Source organism: Eurytemora carolleeae, unplaced genomic scaffold (assembly GCF_000591075.1).
Source record: "Eurytemora carolleeae unplaced genomic scaffold, Eaff_2.0 scaffold3, whole genome shotgun sequence".
Taxonomy (NCBI): domain Eukaryota; kingdom Metazoa; phylum Arthropoda; class Copepoda; order Calanoida; family Temoridae; genus Eurytemora; species Eurytemora carolleeae.
In genome coordinates this window covers 826940-852626 of record NW_019397377.1, presented here as the reverse complement: position 1 = coordinate 852626, position 25687 = coordinate 826940, and the positions used below count along the sequence as shown (strand labels likewise).

At 32.5% G+C, this 25687-nt stretch overlaps 2 protein-coding genes across 3 annotated transcripts; both read right to left on the bottom strand.

The window, feature by feature from the left end:
* Positions 1-10093: 10093 nt before the first annotated feature.
* LOC111713884 (alpha-ketoglutarate-dependent dioxygenase alkB homolog 4) lies at positions 10094-17716 on the bottom strand. Of its 2 annotated transcripts, none has more exons than XM_023488867.1 (9): positions 17347-17716; positions 17036-17114; positions 15493-15745; positions 14786-14913; positions 14405-14486; positions 14205-14296; positions 13776-13937; positions 11577-11671; positions 10094-10270 (listed from the first exon to the last, which is right to left on the bottom strand). In XM_023488867.1, exons 1-9 carry the CDS (start codon positions 17450-17452, stop codon positions 10227-10229), a joined length of 1041 nt encoding a protein of 346 aa, XP_023344635.1. In that variant the 5' UTR covers positions 17453-17716; the 3' UTR covers positions 10094-10226. The 2 variants fall into 2 exon arrangements, with proteins under 2 accessions (XP_023344635.1, XP_023344634.1); XM_023488866.1 differs by having other exon boundaries at positions 11565-11671; positions 17347-17538.
* A 711-nt stretch (positions 17717-18427) lies between these two features.
* On the bottom strand, positions 18428-22861 carry LOC111713887 (uncharacterized). The gene is made up of 6 exons (XM_023488868.1): positions 22767-22861; positions 22514-22604; positions 22263-22410; positions 20563-20848; positions 20397-20495; positions 18428-18738 (listed from the first exon to the last, which is right to left on the bottom strand). Exons 2-6 carry the CDS (start codon positions 22563-22565, stop codon positions 18595-18597), a joined length of 729 nt encoding a protein of 242 aa, XP_023344636.1. The 5' UTR covers positions 22566-22604; positions 22767-22861; the 3' UTR covers positions 18428-18594.
* Between the last annotated feature and the right edge of the window lie 2826 nt (positions 22862-25687).

The following is a 25687-nucleotide window of genomic DNA, read 5'->3' as shown; positions in this document are numbered from 1 at the left end:
ATTAAAAGAAACTATAAAAGTTACTCAAAAATTATACTTTTTTTCTAAAAATAAATAAAATTTGAAATGTAGTCTGTTCCTATGTTCTCTCCTGGAATCCTCGAATCGGAAACTAAAAAATCAAAATTATTAATAATATTTTATGTTGGTTTTTCATTTTCAAAGCGAGCAAAAGAAATCATCTACTATATTTAATTATAACTAAGAAGTCTTATGACTAACATTCAAAATATCGAATAAAATTACCTTTCAACAAAAACTTACTGGACCCAGAGCTATAATTGCTAGAGCTTAAAGACTGCATTTTTTGGTTCTTCATTCTATAAACATTCATTTTCATATGGATTTTAGACACTAGACTAGAACACATGTCAGGCCTACAAATATCTGACAGTAGGTCAGAACGGGTAGTATAAACATCAGACATGTACAGTTATAGGGAAAAACGAGACATTAAAATGGACGTGCTGTTGTCTTTTTACCCTGAGAATTTTTTCTTATTTTTATTGTAAAATTAATACATTCCAAAAAATCCATTGGCGCAGAATTTTTTCAGGAAAGTTATTGAGGCTTAAATCTTCCAATCCATGTACATCCTTGAAGTCATCTCTAACAAGCTTTATTTCCACAATTTCAGTCTTCTCGGGTTTAATTACCTAGAATTTAGTTGTACTTTAAAGTAAATTCGGGTTTTAAATACAAATAGTATGCCAAGGGTTTAAAATAAAAATTTTCAGTTTTTTATTATGGGCCAAAATCTCAACGTTAGAATTTTTTATAACACTAAATGCTTGATTTAACAATTATAATATTTTCTATTTTCTTCAATTTATTTTTGAAAGAAACTTTTTTTTTGATTTTGGATATGGAAATAATCAACATTATCAAATTAAAAAAAATTGTATGGCCAAAGTGTTTGTTTGCACTGGTCGTCGCAATCTCTTTTCGATATAAAACATACATGTAATATTGATAAAACATTTATTTAAAAGTTTCTTTGCCCCTTGAATATATTTGTGTACAAAACCTGTTGATGAGGTACAGTCTAGGAAAGTAATTAGAATGGAACAAAAAACCTAATATACTTTTGAAGCAAAACAATATTCTGAATAACATTACAATAGTTTAATAATTTATTAGTTTATAAATATATACCCCGCTCACCCAACAACTTTAAAACTGTGCCATTCATTATTTGTATTTTCTTAAGTTCACTCTCCTGTCATTTTTTAAAATATATACCAGCATTTCAATAACATGTTAAACTTTATAATTACATCATTTATGTTTTCAGGTTTGAAATAAATATTTTTTGCAACTATCATTGATTCACCAAGAAGAGAGAGACCAGTCACCTTTGTTTAACTCTAGCAAGGGCTAATCAAGTCCTGAGCATATGTCAACAATATTATAAAGATTTAGTCACACACAAAGATAAATGGTGTAGTTTAAATTTGTTTAAATAAATTTTTGAATATATAGTTTTACAAAAGAAAAAGGAAAAATATGCATAATGGATATGAAGTAGACATATAATGTTGAGGTCTTGTATATGGCTGCAAGCAGCACCATTTCTGTTGTATTTTATCCTCTGGAGTGTTGCTGGTGTATCACTTTGAAAACACAAATGCGTGTGTGAAGTATAAACAATGTAATGCAAATTTCCTAAAACTTTTTTTTCAGAGAATTTTTTTGGAGGTTACCTGCAAGTTGTTAAATGATAAAACTTAAGTTTATCATGTAAATAAAACAAAAACAAAATTATAATACTGCAAGTTGTACTTAATGGCACTAGTTAATTAATTCAAGTAAGGAAAAAAGTTATGAGTAATTTATGCTTTTCTTCTTCTCAAAATAATGTATTCATAGATTACTTTCTATGGATATTAAAATTTAATCTATTATTTTCTTTTTGTTATCATGCAGTTAGGTTAAGAGTTACAAATTTTCCAAAAAAATGTTTTGCACCTTCACCTGCACCTACCTTGCACTAACATTTTCTATAAATCACTTCATTCACTTAAAGATTAAAAAAATGAAGATTTGTTAAGGGGTTAAGCATTTTGCTTACCCGTTTTTAAACATTTTTTTCAGTTTCAGTTTTGACCTTGACAAAATAATAGATTTGTGTACCATGAATCTTTACTATGTATAAACTGATCACAGTATTAACAATAGTCAAGTATGAATATGAAAGATGTGTACTGCATTCTAACCATTATGAGCTCATTAGCTCGAAAAAGGATACTTCCATTGATGTAACTCTGTTCATTATGTCAAACTTTGGACGAGTAGCCATTCTCTTCAACTGTTGTTCCACCAGCACAAAGCAACAACTCCTTAGCATGGAAGTTGGTAAGGAAGCCCTGGATCCTGAGTATACCTTCGTTGACCTGTTACGCACGGTGTTCGTCTTATGTAAGCCCAAACAATGTTGCCCTTGAGACTAACAATATTTATCAAGGAGTACAACCAATCTCAGGCATTTGCCATTCTATGATGCGCGCCCATGCCCTTTAAAATTCCTAAACAAAGAAAGGGGGATTGAATTTTGTAGATCCAGAAAAATAATATCTGTGGGATGCCTGTGTAGAGCTGGCAGCTGGTGGGGTCTTAAATGTAAGACATGTGGCCGCAGCGCTCGTCCCCCTAGCCTGTTCTAGCCACAGCGCTTGGCCCAGAAAGTTTCTTAACCTAATCTAACCCTAAATAAATACTAATTTCTGGATCTACAAAATTCAATCCCCCTCTCTCTGTTTTGGAATTTTAAAGGGCATGTTCGGGCAACATAGAATGCCAACTCCCCAAAACTCAGGAAAGTCAGAAAGAATTAGAGTGCTGTGTGAGGACGCATTTGGACCTGCATGGAGATGGAGTATGAATGAAGTATTACTGATCATTATTACAATCATGATACCATAAACGTCTTAAAATACAGACAGCGAATAATCGCATTTTTTTTACAAAGCAGGCTCTGGGTTCCCCCCCCCCCCCGTGGTTTGGTCCCTGGCTCAAGAAATGGATGTAGGATCAGCTTAAAATACAGAGAGTGAATAATTGTATTTTTTTTAAAAACAGGCTCTGACTACCCCCCCCCCTGTGGTTTGGTCCCTGGCTCAAGAAATGGACGTAGGATCAAACCAAACCTACACCAGAAGTATTATTGTTGGAAACGATAAAGCTCAAATAGGCCCTGAACATGGAGGAAGTGAGGGTGTTGAATGGATTACGCAAATTGCTCATTGCCTAGTTAAAGGCAGAATCTCTTATGAACCCTGCCCAACCAAGTGAAATCAGCATTATAAGGGCGAAGGTGGATCATGCCAATTCCTTCTTTACCAAGAGTTCTCATTTTCTTGAATTACCCTGGTCGAAGATTCCTAACAAAAAATAGAAGCTCGTCTCCAAACAGAATTCACAAACAACAATGATAGACTTCTTGCAGAAATCCCTGAAGCACTGGTGTTCGTTTTTGTGGAAATCTTTGACTGTATGTTCATTATGTCAAACTTTGAACAAGTAGCCATTCTCTTCAACTGTTGATCCACCAGTACAAAGCAACAACTCCTCAGCATGGAAGTCGGTAAGGAAGCCCTGGATCCTGAGTATACCTTTGTTGACCTGTTCCTCACTGTGTGCGTCTTATACGTAAGCCCAAACCATGTTGCCCTTGAGAATAACCATATTTATCAAGGAGTACAACAAAACTCAGGAAAGCAGCATCATTCATTGCAATTTAAATAATAAAAATAACAATGATTTTTTGTATTCAGTAGTATTTGATTCAATCATTGAACTAATCTAACGATATCCAAGTTCTAATCCCAGGGCAGAGCATTACGTTCTTCAGCTATAATAATGTCAGAAAGGGAGATAGTGTAGCTAGGCTTGTCAACCTGGAGATCAGAGGCGGAGGTCCAGCGGCAGACAGAGGAGCAAGAGCAAGGACAGAGGAACTGTATGAACTCACTATGATCCTGAAATGGCACAATCAGGATCTGGAGACAATGAAACAATGATAGTGTATTTTCTTCTAACTGAGGAAATAACTCTCAAGTTAAAACCACTGCAGAAAAAAGAGTTAACAAGACCAGAAGAATGATCTTCTAGGATCATTTAAATAAATCATAATCTGGAAACCCTCAGTGGGTGTAGAGATCAGTAATGATGTAGATTCTGTCATCAATCATTATCATTAATGATGATAGAAGCTAAGCTCAGATTGAATAGTTCTATTGATGTAACCCCTCCAGTCCTCATAAGGACCGGGGACCTGGAGCTAAGCTCAGATTGCAAATAGTCTGGCCTATAAGCATGGCAGCTTTTTAGCTCTTTATATATAGCTATAGGTTGGACGGAAAGTAGAATGGATAATAAACCCCCTTGTGTATTCAGATATTTCTAAAAGATGCCATCCTAGAAAACAATTTCAAACGCATGATTCAAAATCGTGAAAAATCCAAGCAACCATTGACCCCAAGTTCTATTTAAACTCAGGCCAATAGACTTGATCCACGAGACAGCAGGAATAAGATTTGCCAGGCTAAAGTCAAACATTAAGTTAATCGTCATGAAGAACCAAAAAAGAAGGGTTAATCTGTCATATGAGGCAGAAGAAAGGTGTAGAGTCTGTCAGCAGAAAGCTCTGGCTTTATTCTAACCAGTAGTATCAAACTTAATCTGTTTTTTTATGCTGTAAATACATTTTTTTCCTATACTTTGTAGACTTATCTATGTCAGTTCAGCCCTTAACATTTCTTTGACTTTGACCAACTTTAAATTGAAACAGTATGTTTGGGTTACCAACAAAAAAGACTGTCTTCGTATTTATTCTTAAAATAATAGTTGCATGTCTTCCGTACTGAAAATTCAAAAATAGTTTTAACAAACATCTTATATCGGGTGTGGAGAGCTATGCAATATTAAAATAAATCGACTAGTTACTGATTTGGAAAAAAGTTATTGTTTATGGTTCTTTAAAGCAGAAATACATTTTTAATAATCGAAAAATACTTTCAAATATCTTTCTGATGGTCCATTAATAATACTGCGTTGTAAGTTGGAAATACTAGTTATATGGCTTGTTTACTTGGAATATGGGATGTAACTAAAAATATTTACATAAAATGAACGTACAAATTAATTTACAATTTATGCGTTCAAATCTGAGAACAAATGTTTATTCAAATCATAAAAAATTAACTAATGAAATTTATGTCACCTTAGCTACAAAAAAAATTTTTTTTAATTTTTACTGATAATCGCCTTTATTACAAACAAATACTTTACATATTGGAAACCAATTATTTTCCCTGTATTATTTAATGTATTATTTAGGAAGCCTAGGGTTTTCCAATAAATAATCAAATCATTAAAGAATATTACTTCTGTTCAACTTACAAATTAAGTAAACAGTGCAGGCACCAGATTGAATAACTACAAGAATTAGTTGAACCATGCACATTAAATTGAACCACTTCTATTCAGCTTGAACCATTGCAAAAGAGAACTGTTTGAACTTGTGGTATGTGGTTTAACTACTTCTCAAAATTAATTAAATCTGGTCCTTAATTGTTTATTTCAAATTTTCCTTCAATAAATTAAATTATAATTAAGCTCAGATGTATGTATGTGAGATTTGTTTTAAAAATCTCTCGTCCATTAAGTATCTAAAAATCTTAATATGTTTGGCTTGTCTGTCTGTTAGTTTATTCTTCCGAGAAAAATGTAGCCCTCGAATTAAAAAAAATGGCCTTTGCCATGGAAAGTTAAAATTATCACTAGAAGAAGCTGCGCATGGCCTTAGAATATAAATAATGGGATTTAAGTGCGCTTGGTGCACTAGTAACAATTTAAATTTTAGTTCTGTTGCTTTAAAGTCGCAATTTCATTATTGTTCTTCAATAAAAACTATTTTTATGTTTAAAAAATCTGGTCATCGTATAGACTCTAAACATTTTAATTGCAGTTTATATACTTCAATTGTAAAAGTTTTTATTGCCACCTCATCAATTGTTTTACAGAGAAGGTATCCCGTTTTTACATTTTTTGTTTAAAATTTGGTAAGGTGCGGCATTTTTCCCTGTTCCGTTAAGCATTTGAAACGGAAATGTAAAGGGGTTACATTAAAAAATGTTTCCGCCCACATTTTGAATTCTAGAACTCTCAATATTGGCAATAATAGTTCATGAATTCATATTTACCTAAGATTGGTAACAATAAAACTAGTCCATGCTAAAAAAATAGGATTTGAAAATTATTTAGTAAATATTTTGGATCATCTGCGAGTGCGACCCGGTGTCGCAAATTCCAGCTGACAGCTAGCTGGACAGTAGACATTACATTGACTCTTCAACCTTCTATACTGTTTAATCTTCTCAATTTGTTTTGACCTGTCCTTGGATTAGGCCAGAAATATCTTTTAAAAGCTTCCTTCCACTCCCTTCCAAAAGCTTAGACCATGGTGCCATGACTTCATACTTCTTTTGTTGAATATAAACTTATTAAAGATTCCTTTGATAATACGCTGGAAAGTATAAGAAACTTCCGAACGAAGCTAGCCCCATTTTTCAATAAAGGGTCCATCTACGGTCAATGCAAACTTCTACCTTACGTGATGTCTATGATGTTCAGCTTAATGTTCGTAGATTACCGTCAAATTAGGGACGACAATGTTTTAAACGTACACCCTTCACATTTAAAAATATATTTTATGCTAGTGGAAAAAATCTGCTTTTTCTTCAAATTTTCTAACGTCTGCTTGTAAACTATTTTTGACTGGGTTTGGTAAATGTAGCAAAATAAAATTCATTGACATAGAAAAATTAAACTTTTTATATTAAAATTCATGAAAAATACAAAGGAGATACAATAAATCATAATGTTATGAATTGAATGATAATATTTGTGTTTATAAACCCAAGTTTATTCTACAGAGAACAAGTTTGCTTTAAATGAATAACTGCTTTTAACCCAGGAAGTAGTGGCATGGTGCTCAAACAGAGAGAAAATTGGGATGTCTATTGCTTTTGTGATTTTAACATATTAAAATTTAAGTCAGTTTCTCTTAACAGACATATTGGATAAAAGTAACGGTTATGCCAATCCATACATAACGAGTTCATGATTTGTTCTAATAATCTTTTATTTTTTTCGCTAAAATTTCCTTGAGGGCATTTCAGTAATATCCTTTTCAAGGTTTAACATGTTTTGCATCTCTTTTGCCCGGTCAAAAACAAAGGAAATTATGAGAAACATTATACTTACTGGAAGAAATAATATTATGAGAAACATTATGAGAAATAATATTGCCAAACTTAATTCCAAAAATTAATCTGAAACCGAATTTCAAAAATTTGAGTCGTGGCTCAAATGTGGTTGGTTTCACTTAAAATTGTATTCAATTTTTCAAGATTTAAGCCGGCGCTCAATTGAAACCGGTTTTTGGGAGAGTTGAGACGCCGCGGCTTAAATTCGTTAAATTCTGACACTGCAGAAAAGAAAAAATAGCCAAAAAAAAAAACAATCTTCCTCTGTCAATCAATATATTAATTTTTAGATAGTGTAGTAATTTAATGAATTATTTCGGAACTGATGTAAGAATTCCACATAGATAGTACACAGACTTTTAAGCATATGATTATGTAGAAAAATCCAAAACTTGCAGGCGGCTTGATTTAACTTTTTCATTAATGGAGTTATTTATATATAAATTTAGCTTGTCTGTTTGTTTGTATCCAATAAACGTCAAAACGGCTGAACCGATCGGGCCCAACTTTTTATGGGACATCACGTGACCACAGGGAAGGTTTATGAATGATAAAAATTAAAAAATGTGTTTTAAAGGTTTTTTTATTTTGTAAAAAAAATTTAAATTGTTGAAAATCCGTTTTTTTAAATCCGCAAAATTTTTTTTCCTTTGTTTTAAAATGTAAACAAAAAGAACATGTTCACAATTTAAATAGAAGATGGGCGCGAAGCGCCTTGAATTTCTAGTTTACTAATGAAAGACGTAATTTAGCAATAGGATAACTATCCAATTTTCGGATGTTGGTCACGGCCCTTCCCGACGAATCTTTGGAGGGGGGTGCAGAGCAACCATGAGCCCCGCGAACTGACCTCCAGTGCCTTCCGATTCACAGAATGACCTCCTAGCAAATTAAAATAATCTCTGTGCCTCGTACGCTAAACTCCAAGCCTCTGCGACTCTTGTTCAAAGAGAATAGATTATAAATAGAGTGGAATTTACTCGAAAAAAGTGTAAAACAGCCATTTTGTTGTACTGCTTCTATACAGCGGGTGTACTTCACACATGTGTGCTATATATATCCTTTTGGGCCCTGGAACATCATTTTATAGAAAAGTTTTCTTGAAAATTATTTGATTTTCTCTAAACCAATTCTCTGATAGCCTGTCATGCATTCCCGAGTTCATTTCAGCAAAAGCTTCGTTAATAATTAATTTGATGTTTTTATTTAGTAAAAAACATATTTTTTAATTTGACGTAATCAAACAGTAAAAACCAATATTTTGGAAATACTCAAGATAACAAAATATTAAAATTGAGGATGAGGAAGTAGAATTAACTCATTAATTTCAATTTCATAACTAATCCTAGAATCCCCTTGCTAATTGTTTTGCTTTTTGGGACAGCGAGTATGTGTTCTGCATTGATTTACAAAAATCATCCAAATTTTTTAATAATATTGTCAAAATTGAAACCCTTATTACTTTTTGTTTTACAATGAGACAATGTTCACAATTAAAATATACGATACTAGGCTTTTAGGGCGCTTCGCACCCATCTTCTATTTCAACTTTTTATCTGTGAGCATCTTCTCTTTGTACAGTAAAAAAAAAATAATAAAAAGTTTGCCAATTTCATAATATTTTTTCGCGCATTTTCAAATTTTTACAAAAAATAAAAACTTTTAAACACAAATTTTTCAAATTTGATTATTCATAAACCTTCCCTGGGGTCACGTGAGGTCCCACACCAAATTTGGGCTCGATCGGTTCAGCCGTTTTGACGTTTATTGGATACAAACAAACAGACAGACACCAAGACAAGCTAAATTTATATATAGAAGAAAAAAGCCTCCCTACTTGAAATAGGAAAATTAATTTAAAACAAGATATTAATTGCAGCATACAAAAGAGTCTGAAGCAAAAAAGGCTAACAATTCTGTCGGTATTAATTTTACAAACGACGATTTTTACATTTTAATGTTTAATAAAATAAAATCAGATCAGACTTGTAGAAATGCCGGGATCTAGATTTAAAAAACCGTATGTAATTTTATAATTTGATGATAACGTGCTTATTATTGGTTACGATTATTATACACCATCAGATTGCAAAGATATAGGCATTTTAATTTTTGATTTTGTGGATTTTCTAGCAAATCTAGCCCCCCTTTAAATCTCATTACTGAATGAAGGAGTGGAGTCGTGGACAGACAGGAAGATAAATATATAGATATAGATATAGATATAGAGTTCACTTCATCAGACATTTAATAGCACTAATATTTGCTTTGAAATTTCGCGCAATTTACATCGTTAGCGATTGCATCCTCAAAATTCCTTTTCGCACAAAAATGCATAATTCTGCGCACAAATTTGCGAAATTGTGTTTGCTTCTGCGGAGCAGTAAAATAAATTCAGTTTTTTAGGATCATACAGTCCTGATCAGAAAGATTCGGAATTAATTTACAGATAATCAGTCTACTTTACAGTATAGTTTTACAAATATGATTGATGAACGATAATCACAAAATAATCATAGTTTTACCGTTTCCAAAATGTGGTCTGCCCTTTTTAAGCATTTAAAATTGCCAGATATATATATTTTAAGTCGCCAGATAAACTGTAAATTAATTCTGGTTCTTTCTGATTATGACTGTAAAAATTTTAAAGATACAGGTAGGTCACAGGTACTTGTAATAAATTAATTCCGTTATTATTCAAATTCAATTACAATTATTATCATCAACTTTAATTGAATAATGTTAAACAAGAACTTGAGGTACTGTGATTTATGAAAGTTTTTTGTTCATTTGGGCTTGGCCTATTCTGTTGAGAAGAGGCGACGTCATATTTTTATTTATTTAATAAATCATAGGAATATAAGAAAAAATTATAATTCATAATAAAAAATCACATTTGGTAAGTTTTTCATTCATTTGATGCATATTTATATGAGCACTGTAGATGGGAAAACGGTCTCACCAAAATTTATTTGCCTGTTCTAGAATTTCAACACCCTCATCTGCACAATATTCAGCTCAAAATTAAAACTCATTACGAAAAAAGCTAAGTGTTTAATTTATCTCGTGAAAATGGCTAAATTTTGCTCCCTGGAACAGAAATACTATACAACAGAAAACGGCACTCGTATAATGAAGATGCCATATTCATATTTTTTGTAAATTTTCAAAATATTATTTACACACACTAATCTTTGTACTTGTTCATTAGTCTTTCATTGTACATTTTAAGCGAATATATTATCTTTATGAGGTGGTTATTGGAAGATTATCCAAGGCAGATATTACGCACATTATATGTATTACTATGGAAATGCAATTTACTCTATTAAAGTATATAAAGTATTTCTATGCTGTTACGCTAGTGCCGATTGGTGTTGTAGAACTGTTCCAAGGTGTCTAATAAGACAATAAATATAGAACAAAATGGCTACCCGCTGCCCCGTCCCATTTACTCTTTTTGATGTTTGAAACTTTCCCAAAGGCCAATTGCCCTTGCAAATCAGTGCGTTCGATCTCATTATTTATTTTGATGCAAATCCAAATCCTGGATCCGCACTGAAAAAATTGATCCGGATCCGGATCCAGGTCATAAACGTTTTTTAAAAATTAACGAATAATTTTAACAAAAAAAATTTTAAATAATTTTCCTAAATTTTTTACACATATTTATACGCAAAAACAGAAAAAACATAGAGTAGAAAAAAAAACAAGATGGAAAATATCTCTTTTTTCAACAGTTCAAATCGAGTAAAAAGCCAACTTGTTGCGGATCCAACAGATTCCCAACCCCTGAAATTTTATAAAGGTATTTTGTTAGTTTTTACTTAACAATCCTGACATGGTCAGTGGTCACTGGTCAGTCGTGGGAAAAACTGCAAAACTTTACATTTAAAAAAAAATTATATGTTCAATAAATATTATTGAGTCTAAAAGTTTTCCCACCATTATGGTTGTGCCCTCCCCCCCTTAATGTTTCCCGAGGGGGACTTCACCCCTTCCCCCTTTTGAGCCGCATCTGGGTAGGGCCCAAGACCTAGTCTGTCTAGATTCCGAGCGCAATCTTGGCCCTTGGCCCGTCTGACAAAAAGTTTGTAAAATTCTTCATTTTATATAATACATACATACTTTATTCCCTTTATGAGGAAAATTTTATTTTGGAAGATGTTACATGGAATCAGAAGTGGCTTTGGGAAAGTACTTAACAACCTTGGTTTTACTCCGTACACCCAGAAAATTACGATTTACATCTTTTTAATAACTCAAAACCGAATGTTGAAAAGTTTGTCTGAATTCCTTGTTGTTTTCCTGAAGGCAGGTAAGGAGGAGTCAACTCACGATAAGCAATTATTAGTCTTCTATCCGATATATCCTGTCGAAGTACTGCATGCTCCCACTCATATCTAGATACAAATAATAGTAATACTTAAAAATTTGACTGCCTTACAATTTGAAAACCATGATTCATTATTAATTTTAACTCTATTACGGCTGAGGGGGGGGGGCTGGGACCGTCTCCTGACGTTTTTTGGAGATAACTCAAAAAGTATTGGTCTCAGGCTGTTCAAATCTATTGAATTTCCTAACTAACACATGCTCCTCACTTTAGGCTCAAAACGGGGCTTTGACGCAGTAACAAAAGTCATAATATGTTTGTCATAAATATGTTTTTCATAAATACATTTGTCATAATACGATTTTTATTATTTACAAAAGTCATAGATAACACAAGTCATAAATTCAATTTGTAATAAATACGTTTTTATAGTATACAAATCATACATTTCTCATAATTTATCCCATTTTAGTATGTTTAAGAATGTGGAAAATACGCAATTTTTTAATCAAATCTGCTAAACTATCTTTTCTCAGAAATTGCATGGAACAACAGGATTCTTACCTGAAAATCGACTGGAAATCTGGTATGTGACTCTCTCCCTGAACATGATCATGGGAATGATAGAAATGTGTCCCATCTTACTTAATTTTCTGTCCAATGTTGTTCATAGTATCTTTTATCATAGTATGATGAGATTCTGAACGGTGATATTTCTACCAACAATGCACTTGAGAATTTTAATTGAGTTTGGAACAACCAGCTTGGCACAAAGGCAAATGTTTGGAGAATATGTGAAAGGTTTGTTGAGGAGAAAGCTCTTACACGACAAAATCTTCTTGATACAGTTGCTGGACAGGATCAATTCACAAACAGTGGGAGAGATGAGATTCGCAAAGAGAAACATAACACGCTTACAGTTGTCAGCAATTATTATCTTGTACTCCAGGATGATTATCTCTAGCCAGTGAACTTGCAAGTTGGACAAATAGCCATGCAATCTTGTATTACAAATATAATGAAAACATATTTGAAAATATAATAGAAATAATATGAAAATATAATTATGTATGATTAGTATGCTATGAAAATCGTATTTATGATAAATGAAAGTTATGACTTTTGTAATAAATGACTTATGAAATTTATAAAAAATGTAATTTTTGACTTTTGTAATTATGACAAACGCATTATGAAAAACATGTTTATGACAAAAGTATTATGACTTTTGTTACTGCGCTTATGGCTTTTTATCTACTGCCTAGATCCTCAGGTATACTGCCTGAATGCATTATTTTACCGACTATATCTATATTTAGACCTACTTCCAGTCATTGGAATGTTGTCTTTTTATAGCTCTTTGGAAAGCCTTAAACAAAACAAAGCAGATTAAACAATTTTTGCGAAGAAATTTCAGTTTTCCTTGAATAAAAGTTTAGTCTTTGAAAACTTGGCAAATATTTATGCATGTTTGAATTCGTCATTGTAAGGGCTTTTCAAAAATGTATAATTTATCGTATCTCGCGCTCTTTTTGTTTTTGCACATTTTTTGCTTCATTACTTGAAATTGCAATTAGTATTTAAAACTCAATTTTATTTTATTTTAGAAATTATAATCATTAATTAGGCGTGCAGCCAAAAATTGTAAACTTTAAACCAAAACTGAAGGCAGGCCCCCCTCTACATCAAATGTGACATCTCCACCATCCCCTTTAGCAAATTTGCAAATTTTTTTAGCAGATTATTGAATTAGAGCCCAAGGGCTTTCCAAAAGTGTATCAATTGTTATAGATTTGAATAAGGAAATAAGGAAGGGGGCCCTGAGACCCCCCCCCCCCTAACTATTTTGGGTAACCCAGAAATCAGCCTCAATATGGTTACGGATTAGGCCATGATTCCAGGGGTGTATATTTTCTTAAAAAATAGTTTCCTTCTAAAAGTTCTGTATTTTTTTAAGTTTTATTCACTGAATTTGAGAAATGATTTTAGGAAAAATAAATAGATTTTGGTCAAAGAGTATGAAAAAGGATTGAAAGAACTTTCCTTTTAATGTTAAATTTGTAAATGATTTTTTATAATCATTTCCCCTTCTCCCGGGGTAAGGAATAAGTCTTAAAAATATGTACACCTGCAATATTCTTGGCAAACTTCATGTTTGAACAATAAACAACCTGGAATTTCCATACATAATCAGCAATGATCTTGGTGGAAGAGGGATCTTGACCATGAACTCCGACTGGTCTGTGTTTTTCACTTTATTTTCAGGGTCTTTCTTCTCATTGTTTTCTATGTATGTATGGGCTCCAGTCTTTTCTTGCTGATTGTAATTACGACTGAGGTAAATATATAATTATTACTCTGAACTCGAGAAAACATTTTAAGGTTGAAATTAATAGGTTCAGACTAACAGAAGAATTAGAAAACCAATCCTGTTGTAATTTTTCTCATCACGTTCAACGTCAAACCAAATGGGTCCAAATTTGTTAACAGTCAAAAATTTTTAAGGAACCACATTATCTCTTACTTTCTTGAATATTAATTAACTTGAATAGAATTTAAAAACATGTTTAATAATTATATTCTTGTATTTATATTTATCCCTGAAAGTGTATGGTTTATCGAAGAGCTTGCCAACAACTGGGTTATGTACAACAGACCCATTATGTATAGTCGCAGGATAGCTTTCAACATCCTGCAAGATTTCTGTCATGAGCGCTTTTTTAATTCTAGTAGAAAATAGTCTATTAACTACAAAGTACATAAACTACAAAAGTAAACATCCTTGGTTTAAGACGATTACCTTTAAATTGTATCTGTCATGATTCCCTGTGTAAGGTTTAAGTGCAAGATATGTACTGGATAATAGGTTGAGCTGAACAATCCTGTTTAAAGAAGGATCAAAAACTTATACATCAACTAGCAATAGCATTGTCAACATTTTTACATTTGACATGAGAATTTTAATGATAATTCATGAGATTCATAGTTTTCCAAATGATATTTAAGATAGGGAAATCGAAAGAAAACTAAAAACTTTAAAACATAAAAACTCCACTCCACATTGTCCATTTCTTAGAAAAAGTCTCATGACTTAGAGCCGATCTTTGATTCGACTAAAGACAGTTCTTTTTGCCTATTTTGCTGTTATTCCAGTTGACTTTTGACTAGCTTCAAGTCCTTCCTTTCGCCCCATATCCAACAATCATCAATATGGGGATCTATTGAAGAACCAGTCTCTGGAGTATATTCAATGGAACATTGTTCAACAGTACGGTAACCAGCTAGCAAATCAACAGTTGAGAAACGGTCCTGTATACCAAAAATATTGTTTAAATACATTCATTAAATTTTTTTTCTTCACATTTTGCAGTCATATATTCTTTAAAGCAAATATGATTTTTTAAAGATAAAAAAAGTTTATTTAATCTAAAATGAATTTTCTTAGTTATTAGATTCAATAAATAATTATAACCGTAGGTATGAATTTCCAAAGTTAAAAAGTTTAACCTAAAAAAAATATTTTGCCCGTTTTTAAACATGCCAAGTTTTGAGAAGCTATTTGGGTCAAAAATATTGGTTTTTAATATTTCCTTTATTCTGGAGGAATAATGATACAGTATACGCAATAAAACGCTGTTTACAATAGATATTAAGTTGAGATTTGGGCTAAAAACCAAAACATGACAATCTTCAGTTTTATGAAACTTCCAAAAGCAAATTTGAGAAACTATACTCCTGCACGCTGGGGGATAAGTAAAGAGTACAAAAAACTTATCCTTAACCTAGCTATATTTAAAGCATAATCATAATTTCAATTCGTCTCCGTACAGTTACTGTCCACTGTGCTCTAAAATATTTTGAAATTTAAAGTAGAAAGTTATGGTATTCCTGAATATACTTTGTGGTTTGTGGAAATCCTTTGAACTCTCCAATTTTAACTTTTTTCTTTTTAAAGTTAGTTTTAGGACCATAGTTCTGCTTCCTTCTCCCGGACTGAGATTTATCCCAGGGCAGTGCATCCATGTCTTTCACTAATGCGATCTCCTCCTCCTTTGATATGAATTCTGGGATAACCTGGAGACCACTCAAACCAAGTGTTTCAATCTTTAAATTGTCTCCTCCCAAGTCATAATAATAAATTCTGCATAATATGGTGATGTGATTTAAAACTTAGTCTTAAACACTATTAATTTCTTCCACATACCCCCTCCCCAAAATAAAAAATATCTTCCGTTTCCTGTTTGATGGCTTTTTGGAACAATTTACCTATTTCTATTTAAACGTCTTCTATCAAAAACAGAAACTTTACTGAGGCACTTCCCTCAATTCAACAAACAAAATTTACTCCAGAAATATCTTCCATTCTGTGTATGAAATAATTTAAGTTTTAGTTTATTTCTTATAAAGACTTGTTTATGCATAGCTGAGGCTCGTACTGTAAAGCATATCTGGGAGGCTTGGTCCATATAGTGGAGGCTCATGGGGGCCGGGGGTTTCCTACCTTGTCATTTTAAAGTTCCACTATTTAATCTAGAAAAATTTATCAGAAAAGTAAAGATCCTTTCTAACCATTCGTAGCTTCAATTAGAAAACGTTTATTGTTTTTTTTTCGTATCTTACATAGAATAATAGCCTTAACACACAGCTGAAAATGGACCATCAGGTTTCAAGTCGGAACACCTAAACTTTTTCTTTGGATTGTGTTAGTATGCAGGCTACTGAGTTATATTCTCAATTTTCAGAAAATGCCACCTAGGGAATTTTGAGCAAATTAATTTTTACTAAATTGTAGAAATCATGTTCACAGGTCTTAAATTAAACAAAAATTTCATTTCAAGACTTTAATCTGCTTCTTCTGGGTTTTTTGACGATATTTTTTTAACAGTAAATGGCATGGTCTCCAAATTTTTTTATTTTTCTTTAACAGTCATGAAACTTATTGTAGCAAAAAATCAAACCCCTAAGTCCATTGCTCGACTGTAAAAATGCGACCCGAAAAAGTTTTTTTGATGTAATTTTTACTGATTTTACTTCAAAAAGTCTTTTTTAGGCAGTAATTGGGCAACTATACAGTTCGCTTAAGGCTTTTATTTTTTTGTTGAAACATGTCTTTAACTGTTAAAAAAAAATCACAAAATTTGGGGACCCTGCCATCAACGATTCTAAAAATATCGCAAAAAACACAGAATAATCTTGATTAATCTTTGAACCTACAGTTACGATTGAGTTTATACTTAAATTTCTATAATTTATTATAAATGAATTTAATTAAAATTCCCTAGGTGGCATTTTCTGAAAATTTAGATTATAACTCAGAAGCCTGCATATTAATATATTCCGATAAAAAAATTAAGTGTTTTGACTTGAATCCTGATGGTTCATTTTCAGCGTTGTGTTAAATTCACAATTGTAAATAATCAAATCTACCATCCTGTCTTTATTATCCAGCCAGACAGGTTTAGCACCCACTATACCAAAGTCAGCTTCACAAACAGCACAGCTACGATGCCCTAAAATGTATATCTTAATCTACGAAACTACTATATTTAACTAGTCAGTCAGGAAAAAAAATAAACCTGATAGATGATTTTTATGATGGGATGGGAGAAAATAATTTTACAAACTTTAGGACTTCACTAAAAACCTAATTTATAATTTCTCCCCATAGTTTATGTTACATGAGTAAAGAATAATTAAAATAAACAACTAGAAACTTGAGATTATCTCGAATATTTTGATTACCTTTACATCCACAAGGTCTAGTAGTGTTCATGGTTTTATTAGTTTGAATCTGAAAGTAGTAACATATACAAGAAAATGGTTTAATAGAAAAAAAAACAATGAACATAAGTGACAATGAGCAATTTACAATGTACAATATACATATTTACAAAATATCGTTTATTTCATGTGCATTAAAGTGTTCACTGTACAGCCTGCAAAAAATGTATTTAATTATTACGAGTTCTCGTACTCTGAATGTGGATTTTTGGATTAAGATCTAATATATGATTTGGTAGAGATAACGACAGGGTATCCCAAAAAACATGGGAATTCAGTGACGAATTGGATATCGTATTTGTTATAAATCAGCATTGTAATACCTAATTTCAAAAGCCATAATATTATTATGGCTGCTAGAGTTTATTTTATGAAAGGGTAAATGGCTGTAAAGTATGTCTATAATGTCTCCGCAAGATGAACAGTAAAGACTGACAAGTTTACTCTGTTTGTATACTGCAATTTTCTTGTTTTACTGAGTACAACCGTATGCAGTCAACACATAAACAAACAAAATGTGAACATAGCAGACGAAACTCTTACAGATTACAACTTTCTCAGTAGGTATCAAGAAAGCGGAATGTAAATAGTCTTTGATTAGCTTATTAATTATAAATGACTGATATGAAATATATCTCTAATACATTTTAGATCAGATTGTAAAAGTTCAAAATCACTAAATTTCCTTACTATGATTTTAATTTAAAGCGAGTCATAACAAAAGTACCAATGGTCGATTGAACTAACGTTTAATTGGACTGACTATGACCCTTTTAAAAAAAAGTTGTTTAATTCAATTACTTTTCCAATTTTCTAAAATGATCTCCTATAAAGTTTAAAGCATTTTTTACACACAAAAAAACTTAATTATGTACGTGCACTAATTACTATTGTTTAAATGGACTGAAAACCAGTTTGTGAACAGCTGACTTAAAATCAACTTAATCGGCAATTAATCCAATCAATATTGCATCATTTAAAGACTTTAAAAAATCGACTTTATTCCGCTTTATAATGGATTTGACTGTACAGAGAATATAACCAAAAAGATCAACAAATAAAAAAAAAGTTTAATTGATGGCTTATTAGTAAATGAAAGCATTCTAATAATTAAAAAACATTGAAAAACATTGAAAAACATTGAAAAAATGTTAACATAAGTGTGCCGACTGCTAAATAGTAAATATGTATTGCCGAGAGCAGAACTTCTTATACGACAACCTTCAATCTACCGGTGACCTTGTTTACTACTCTTTCCTCTCCAAACACGCCTAGAACCGCCTTCCCCATACCCTCTCTAGCATCCATCATGTAGGAAGGTAACTGTAGGTTTCTGCCCATTAATTCTAGATCCTACAAGATTTGTTTATTTTGTATTGTTCGAACTGTGCAATGCACGTCGGTGTTTAAAGCATATTTCTTTTAAGTAAAGGTTAGACAAATAAAAATTGAGTAATTAAAGTTCTTGTGAAGACATATTTTAGACACAAACCGGTGTGCCCCCACTTAAAAAATTTCTAGCTACGGGCCTGCAAAATATGCTTGGACTCTGGATAGATTTAAAAACTGGTTCGATTTTCTTCAATACTGGATGAAAACTCATTGAACAAGATGTTCGAGACAAGAATTAAAGAACTTTGATGATTCTATTGCAAGGGAAGAAAATTCCAAACCATGCTTGAGTTCCAAACCTGATCAACGTTTTAGTAACTCTCCTTGTCCTTAGTGCAAATACCAATTAAAGAAACTATTTCCAAAATATTTTTAGCACAACGACAGCTTAAAATAACGCTATTTACTTTTTTCTTAAATTCACTCGAAGCAGGGGCGGAGACAGAATTTAAGTGAGAAGGGGGGCAAGATTTTTTAGGTCCAAAAAATTCATAGTTACGAACAAAAAATCGCTCCGCAGGTGAAATTTTTTTTTTGACTTAAAAGACTCAAAAAGAGTCAAAATTAATGACGGAAGACTAAAAAACTAGATTTTTAACTTTTCACACTGTATAGTTTATTAAGACAGATATTTTTCCTGTTTTGCACTAGGGTTTCTTTCCCTTAAGCATGCTATTGAGAAGCTATTCTGAAAATAGGAACAAATTTAAAGAACTTTGATGATTCTATTGCAAGGGAAGAAAATTCCAAACCATGCTTGAGTTCCAAACCTGATCAACGTTTTAGTAACTCTCCTTGTCCCAATTGCAAATATCAATAAAAGAAACTATTTCCAAAATATGTTAAGCACAACGAGAGCTTAAAATAACGCTATTTACTTCTTTTCTTAAATTAACTCGGAGTGGTGATTCACATTTAATAAAACTCTATACCATTTTCGAAACAATTCAAGGTTTTTAATTTTTGCTCATTTGAATCTAGGACGCGTTTTAGAACATAAATCAACTTACGTAACAATCCATAATTTGAGAATATTCATGAATTTAGAACAAAAAACACTTTTATAATTTACAGAATAGCATGAATCACCGAAAATATTTGTATCTTCTAAATTATTCTAAAATCTGTTTTCACTTTATACTTTTAAATACAGAAAGTTAAGATTATTTCAAGTTTCATCCTTTTTAATATACAATTTCCCGCCTTTTTCTGCAGTTCAATTCAATTTTAAGAAAAATAATAATTTGATATTAGAAATTCATTATATTTTTAAATATCAGAACAAACTATATTTTTTATATTTTCTTTGCTTCAAACTTTGAATTTGCGTTAAAAATGTGACATGTTAAAAAATCAAATCAAAAATAATCAAAAAATAAAAATTTCTTTATTTGTAGAGGTTAACATTTAAAATTTTGTTAAAAAATATAGCCTAAACTATTATAGATTTAAGTAAGCTGAGTGGAGACGGGGTTTAGTTATTCTTAACTTAAATAAAAAAATTATTCCATTAAAATGATATCTTTGCACATCAGTTGACCCAAACTTGAAACTCAGTGTCAGGTCTGGGCCAGATCCCGGCGTGGAACTGCCTTCCCCTGCATTGTGTAAGAAGATACCTTTATGTGCTGTTCAGTGTCAGCCCACAATATGACTGTTTTTTCTCCGAGATCAGACCACATAGCCAACGCCTCTGGCCCAAATTCAACACTCTGTGCCTATATTGACGGAAAAAGGTAAAAGAGGTGAGATAAAAATATAATAAGGGGTCCAATTTTCTCATACCTGTGCATTTATTTTCCTGTAAAGTCCTGCTGTAGCTTTTGAGACCAGAAGTGTCATCACTCCCGGAGTTAAATTCAATGATCGGTTGACAACGAACACCATCTTATAATCCATATCTTCCTCATCTTCATCCTCGTCATCTTCGTCATCATCCTCGTCGTCATCCTCATCATCGACATCTTCCTCGTCCTGTAGTTCCTCAAGATCGTCTGGATCTAAGCTCTCGTCTAGATGGAGGTGATGATGGTGGTGATGAACATGACTGGTGTGTACTCTGCGACATGCCCTACGGATAAGTTAACAGTTTATTGGAGTCAAAAAAGTGTGAAATTAGTGTAGTTTCCTTTAAAACGATTTTTTTCCTTTGAAATTCTCTTTGCAGCATGTTTTAGAATTTTCATCTAAATTAAAAGAGCAGAATACCAAAAATGTGTTAATAGGTAATTTCTTTCAAGGCCTAAAATTTCATTAAGATCGAGTTAACCAATTGTGAGATACTTTTAATAATCCCCAAAACTTTAATGAAATCGATCCAAAATAAATTTTTCAGTCAGCCATAAAGATAACTCATAATTCAAAATGTCCTCCGTTCTTTAGAGACATTTCTCTTGTAATAATCTATTTTTTGATACCCTTACTGAAACAATTTCACTTTAACTCAAAAAATTGCGAATTTACTGTAAACTATTTTCCTGATTTTTCCCATTTTCTTTTGACCCATCTTAGTAAAACTTTATTATTTGATTGAATAATATATCAAATCATTTTAGCTTTTCTAAACTCATGCTTTCTCCGATTTTTTCCCAACCCACGGAGAGTTCCCGCCCCCAAAATATCAAACTGTAAAATTGAAGAAGAAAAAGCATACCACTAAACTTTTTTTTCAAACGCACCAACATTTTTTTTACATTCCAAGTTAAGTCGATCTTTTAATTGATTTCGATGAAGTTTTACTAAACCAGTTAATAGCATGTAACACATGAAACACATTAACCCTTTCTCCATTGGAGGATATATGAAAGAATACAAGGGCCGTAACTGAGGAGGGTAACCGGTCGCTTACCCCCCCCCCCTCTTTAGCAAAGATTTTTAAACATAACCAATTTTTTCAAGGATAACACAGTGATTATTAGGTCAGAAAATGTACTAAAAAAGAACAAGCTAGAACAAAAGAAGATAATTTAAAATTATGACAATTTTCTATACTATTTTCAAATTTCAAAACAAAAAGGTTCATGGATTTCATAAAAAAAAATTTCGTGGATTTTAAAATTTTTTTTTAATTTGATGAAAATCGAATTTTGATTGCGGCAAATTTTTTTTTAATTTTTATCATTCATAAACCTACCCTGGGGCCATGCGAGGTCCCACACAAAATTTTGGGCCCGATCGGTTCAGCCGTTTTGATGCTTATTGGATACAAACAAACAAACGAACACCCACCCATACAGACAGACAAGTATATATATAGATGCAAAGCTGCAGTACATAGGCATCATCAAATTCAAGTATTAAGTAATCACATACAAGATCAGCAAAATCAAGCTAAAATAANGTTCTTTCCGTTTCCCTCAGTGTGCCACACCTACATAAACTCCCAGTTACGGCCCTGAAAGAATAAATTTACTTTATCTTCGTAAAAAATCTGTGTTATGTAGAAACCAACTATAGGGTGATGAAAATATTAATAAATTTATTGCCTCAGCATTTCTTCTCGTTCCCTTTCCTCCCTTTCTCGTTCAGCTTGCTGAGCCCTTATCATTTCCAACTCATCCTCGAGGGGAGTATCAAGGTCCCTCTCCGGTTGATCAAATATCCAGTTGGAGGCTGCAAGAGCCGATTTGTTTCCTAGATCAACATCAAATAATTTCCTATTACTATAAAGCTTGAACCATTTTTTTCATAAAAATAATAAAAAATTCAATTAAAAAAAATTGTCTGATGTCTATTCCTGTCCAATACAGTGCCTTTGTAGCACCATTCCTACAGATACCCATATCCATAATCTGAGATACAAGATCTTCACGTGCTACAAATCTTTCCTAAATAATAATTTGTTTCGATAGAATTTGTGACAATAAAAATTTAAACGGTAAAATAAGAATGGATAATAATCTAATGAAATTATCTCATATATAGACTGTAAGCAATAATCTTTACACATATTTCATCCTCACCTAAGCGAATACAAAACTAAACCTTACCTTAGTATGAACTTTGCATTTTGGGCTCACCAAAGGGGAGTCAGAAGCTAGAACACTAAGTTTGTGATGGCATCTACAAAATAAACAGCTATTACTGGATTATTGTCTGCAAGTTAATCTATATAATAAAGCTCTTAGCTCATATACATGTATATATGTATATATTTGCATAATATAGCCTAAAACATAAAGTGGATAAAATAAAAACTAAAATACTTATTTTTTTATTTATATATGTATATATATGTTAGTGATTAGGGGACCCATGAGTACTGTGGGGCTAAAAAAAAATTCTTCTAAACTGCATGTATATATATTTTAGTTTTACTGTTTAATAAAACAATAACAATAAAGATACCAAAAAAAATAACAACTTCAACATCTAAATCTATATATTTAAAGTTGTAATCTCTGTTTGTCTGTCTGTTTGTTCGTTTGTCCGATCATAACTGGGGAACCCCTGGACTGATTTGCCTCAAATTTTGATTGGGGAACTCAGGAGAGCCACGGGAATGTTTCTAGCTTGTTTAGAGATTCTAAGCTGCATGGTTTGAATTTTATTGAGAAAAAAGGCTAAAACCCTGAACTTAGTTTCCAGACAAAGCTATGCTCCCAAACTAATCAGCAATAAAATCCATACAACCCTAACCATGTGCAAGATTTATTAGTGCCTTGCGGATTCGGACAGAATGGTTAGTTTGAATAAATATGGTTCACAAAAAACCGTTAAGTGTTAACCCCAAAAAAACTCTTGAACACAGGCTACTTATTTGTCCCTTTTCTGACAATAATGCTCAGATTTTATATTATCAAACTTTTCGTGTAGATCAAATCACTAATGTAAGCGAGAAAAAAAAGAATGTCAAAATGAACCAAGAAAGTTAAAATCGTAAGAAATCCATTGAAAAATATTTAAATTTTTATTTTTGGAAGATGTTTGTCAGAGTACCACAAAATAATGTTTTTGTTTTTTAGGATTGACTGTAAACCTAATACCATGCCAAGTGAGCAATTCCCGATTAACAACGGGAACCTTTTAATAAGGTTAGAAGGGGGGAGGGCATAAGTTGTATTACTCTCCGGAAAATTTAAATAGTGGTTAAAAATAACTTAGCATTGTCGTAGGACGCTGATTTTTTGCATGCAAACTCACGGATATGTATTGTAACTCTGCAAAATGCAATTTCAAATAGATCGGAGCAAATGTGTGCGCGAGCACGACTTTTTTACGTTTTTACATTCTTTACACCGTTAAATGAACTTAAAATGGCATAAGAACGCGATTAAACAAGAAGTAGCAAGAAAAACATAAGTAGCATTAGAACGAGTATACCTTGTATGTGGTATATTAAAACGAGTATACCTTGTATGTGGTATATTAAAACGAGTTTACCTTGTATATGGTATATTAGGACGAGTATACCTTGTATATGGTATATTAGGACGAGTATACCTTGTATATGGTGTATTAGGACGAGTATACCTTGTATGTGGTATATTAGGACGAGTATACCTTGTTTGTGGTATATTAGGACGAGTATACCTTGTATATGGTATATTAGGACGAGTATACCTTGTATGTGGTNTTTATTGAACATAAAAATAGTTACATCGAGGTCATGGGGGGGGGGGGCATTCTTTAGAAAGACACTATGATTAAACCTGTAAAGCCGCGTTGCTTGGTTGGTCACCCTTGTCCGCTGTTCGTCTTAGAACATTTACTTCCAGATCCAGTTTGCTGGTCTAAACATTGTTTCACAATTATACTCCGGGGTAGTGCATCGAATCCGGATCCGGATTTGGGCATACTTGATCCGGATCCGCAAACATGTGCGGATCCACGGGGCAAATATTCACCAAGACCTAGTAAGCAGAATGTAAATTTCATTTCAATTTAAAAGGCGAAATGCAAACTGCAATAGAAAAATATAACAATTGCCAAAAATTGAAAAATTGCCCCAGGAAAAGCAAATCCCAGATGTAAGGAAGAAATCCATTTAGAAATAACGTATTGATCAATATTCGATAATTTAGATAATTGTTACAATTACCTTTTTCTCCAAATCATCCAGAAAGGCGGAAAATGTTTTGCAGTCTTTCAGAAATTTATTCACTGGGTCCGACATTTTTAACCAATTTCAAATCTGAAACGATAAAGTTTTCGGGCCCGTCCTAGTTTACAGACATAGTCTACCAAGACTTTGACCGTCCTGCTCTTGTGCGCCGGCTACTCAGATTAGGATCGGGATTAAGGATATCTCATTCTAAAGTTTTCAGAGCTGAAAACTTTAGAATGGGATATCCTTCGGATAGTAACTGTCGGGCCCTGTCAGTGGCTTTGTCGGAGCTGTCCAGGAAATGAATCTTACGCTTCGGCTGTCCGTATATGTTTTTAAAATTTTAAGATGAAAGAAATTTTCTTGTTTTTGATAGTACTTCGGAGCTAAACTTTCGATTTGTAAGTTTTGACGGCAAAATGAAATTATAAATTGTCTAGTATAACGCCAAAACTTGGGTGTTAATTAAAGATAATTATTTATATGGAATATTTTGCAGTTTAAATTTCGAATCATATTTATGAAGATAATTTTTTAAATAAAGAGAAAAAGTATTTGAAATTGTCGGTTGCTAGCTGATTCAGAATCTGGGTTCCTTCAGAAAAGATTGCGGAATTTCAGGTTTTATATTCTTAATATGATTTGCGGCATTTCACATTTCCAGTTTTGTCTGTCGAATAGAGTCGATCAGGATGACTCAGGACTGTGATTTTAAGATCTTGAACCTCTAATCAATCTTTCGGCCAGGGAGATAATCTAGCCTTATAAATCCACGGCCTTGGAGTCTGTCCTATATACTTCGCTGTTGTACCCCCACCAGGGGGTTAACGTAAGCTTTTCGTATGATAAATTGGGGGGGGGGGG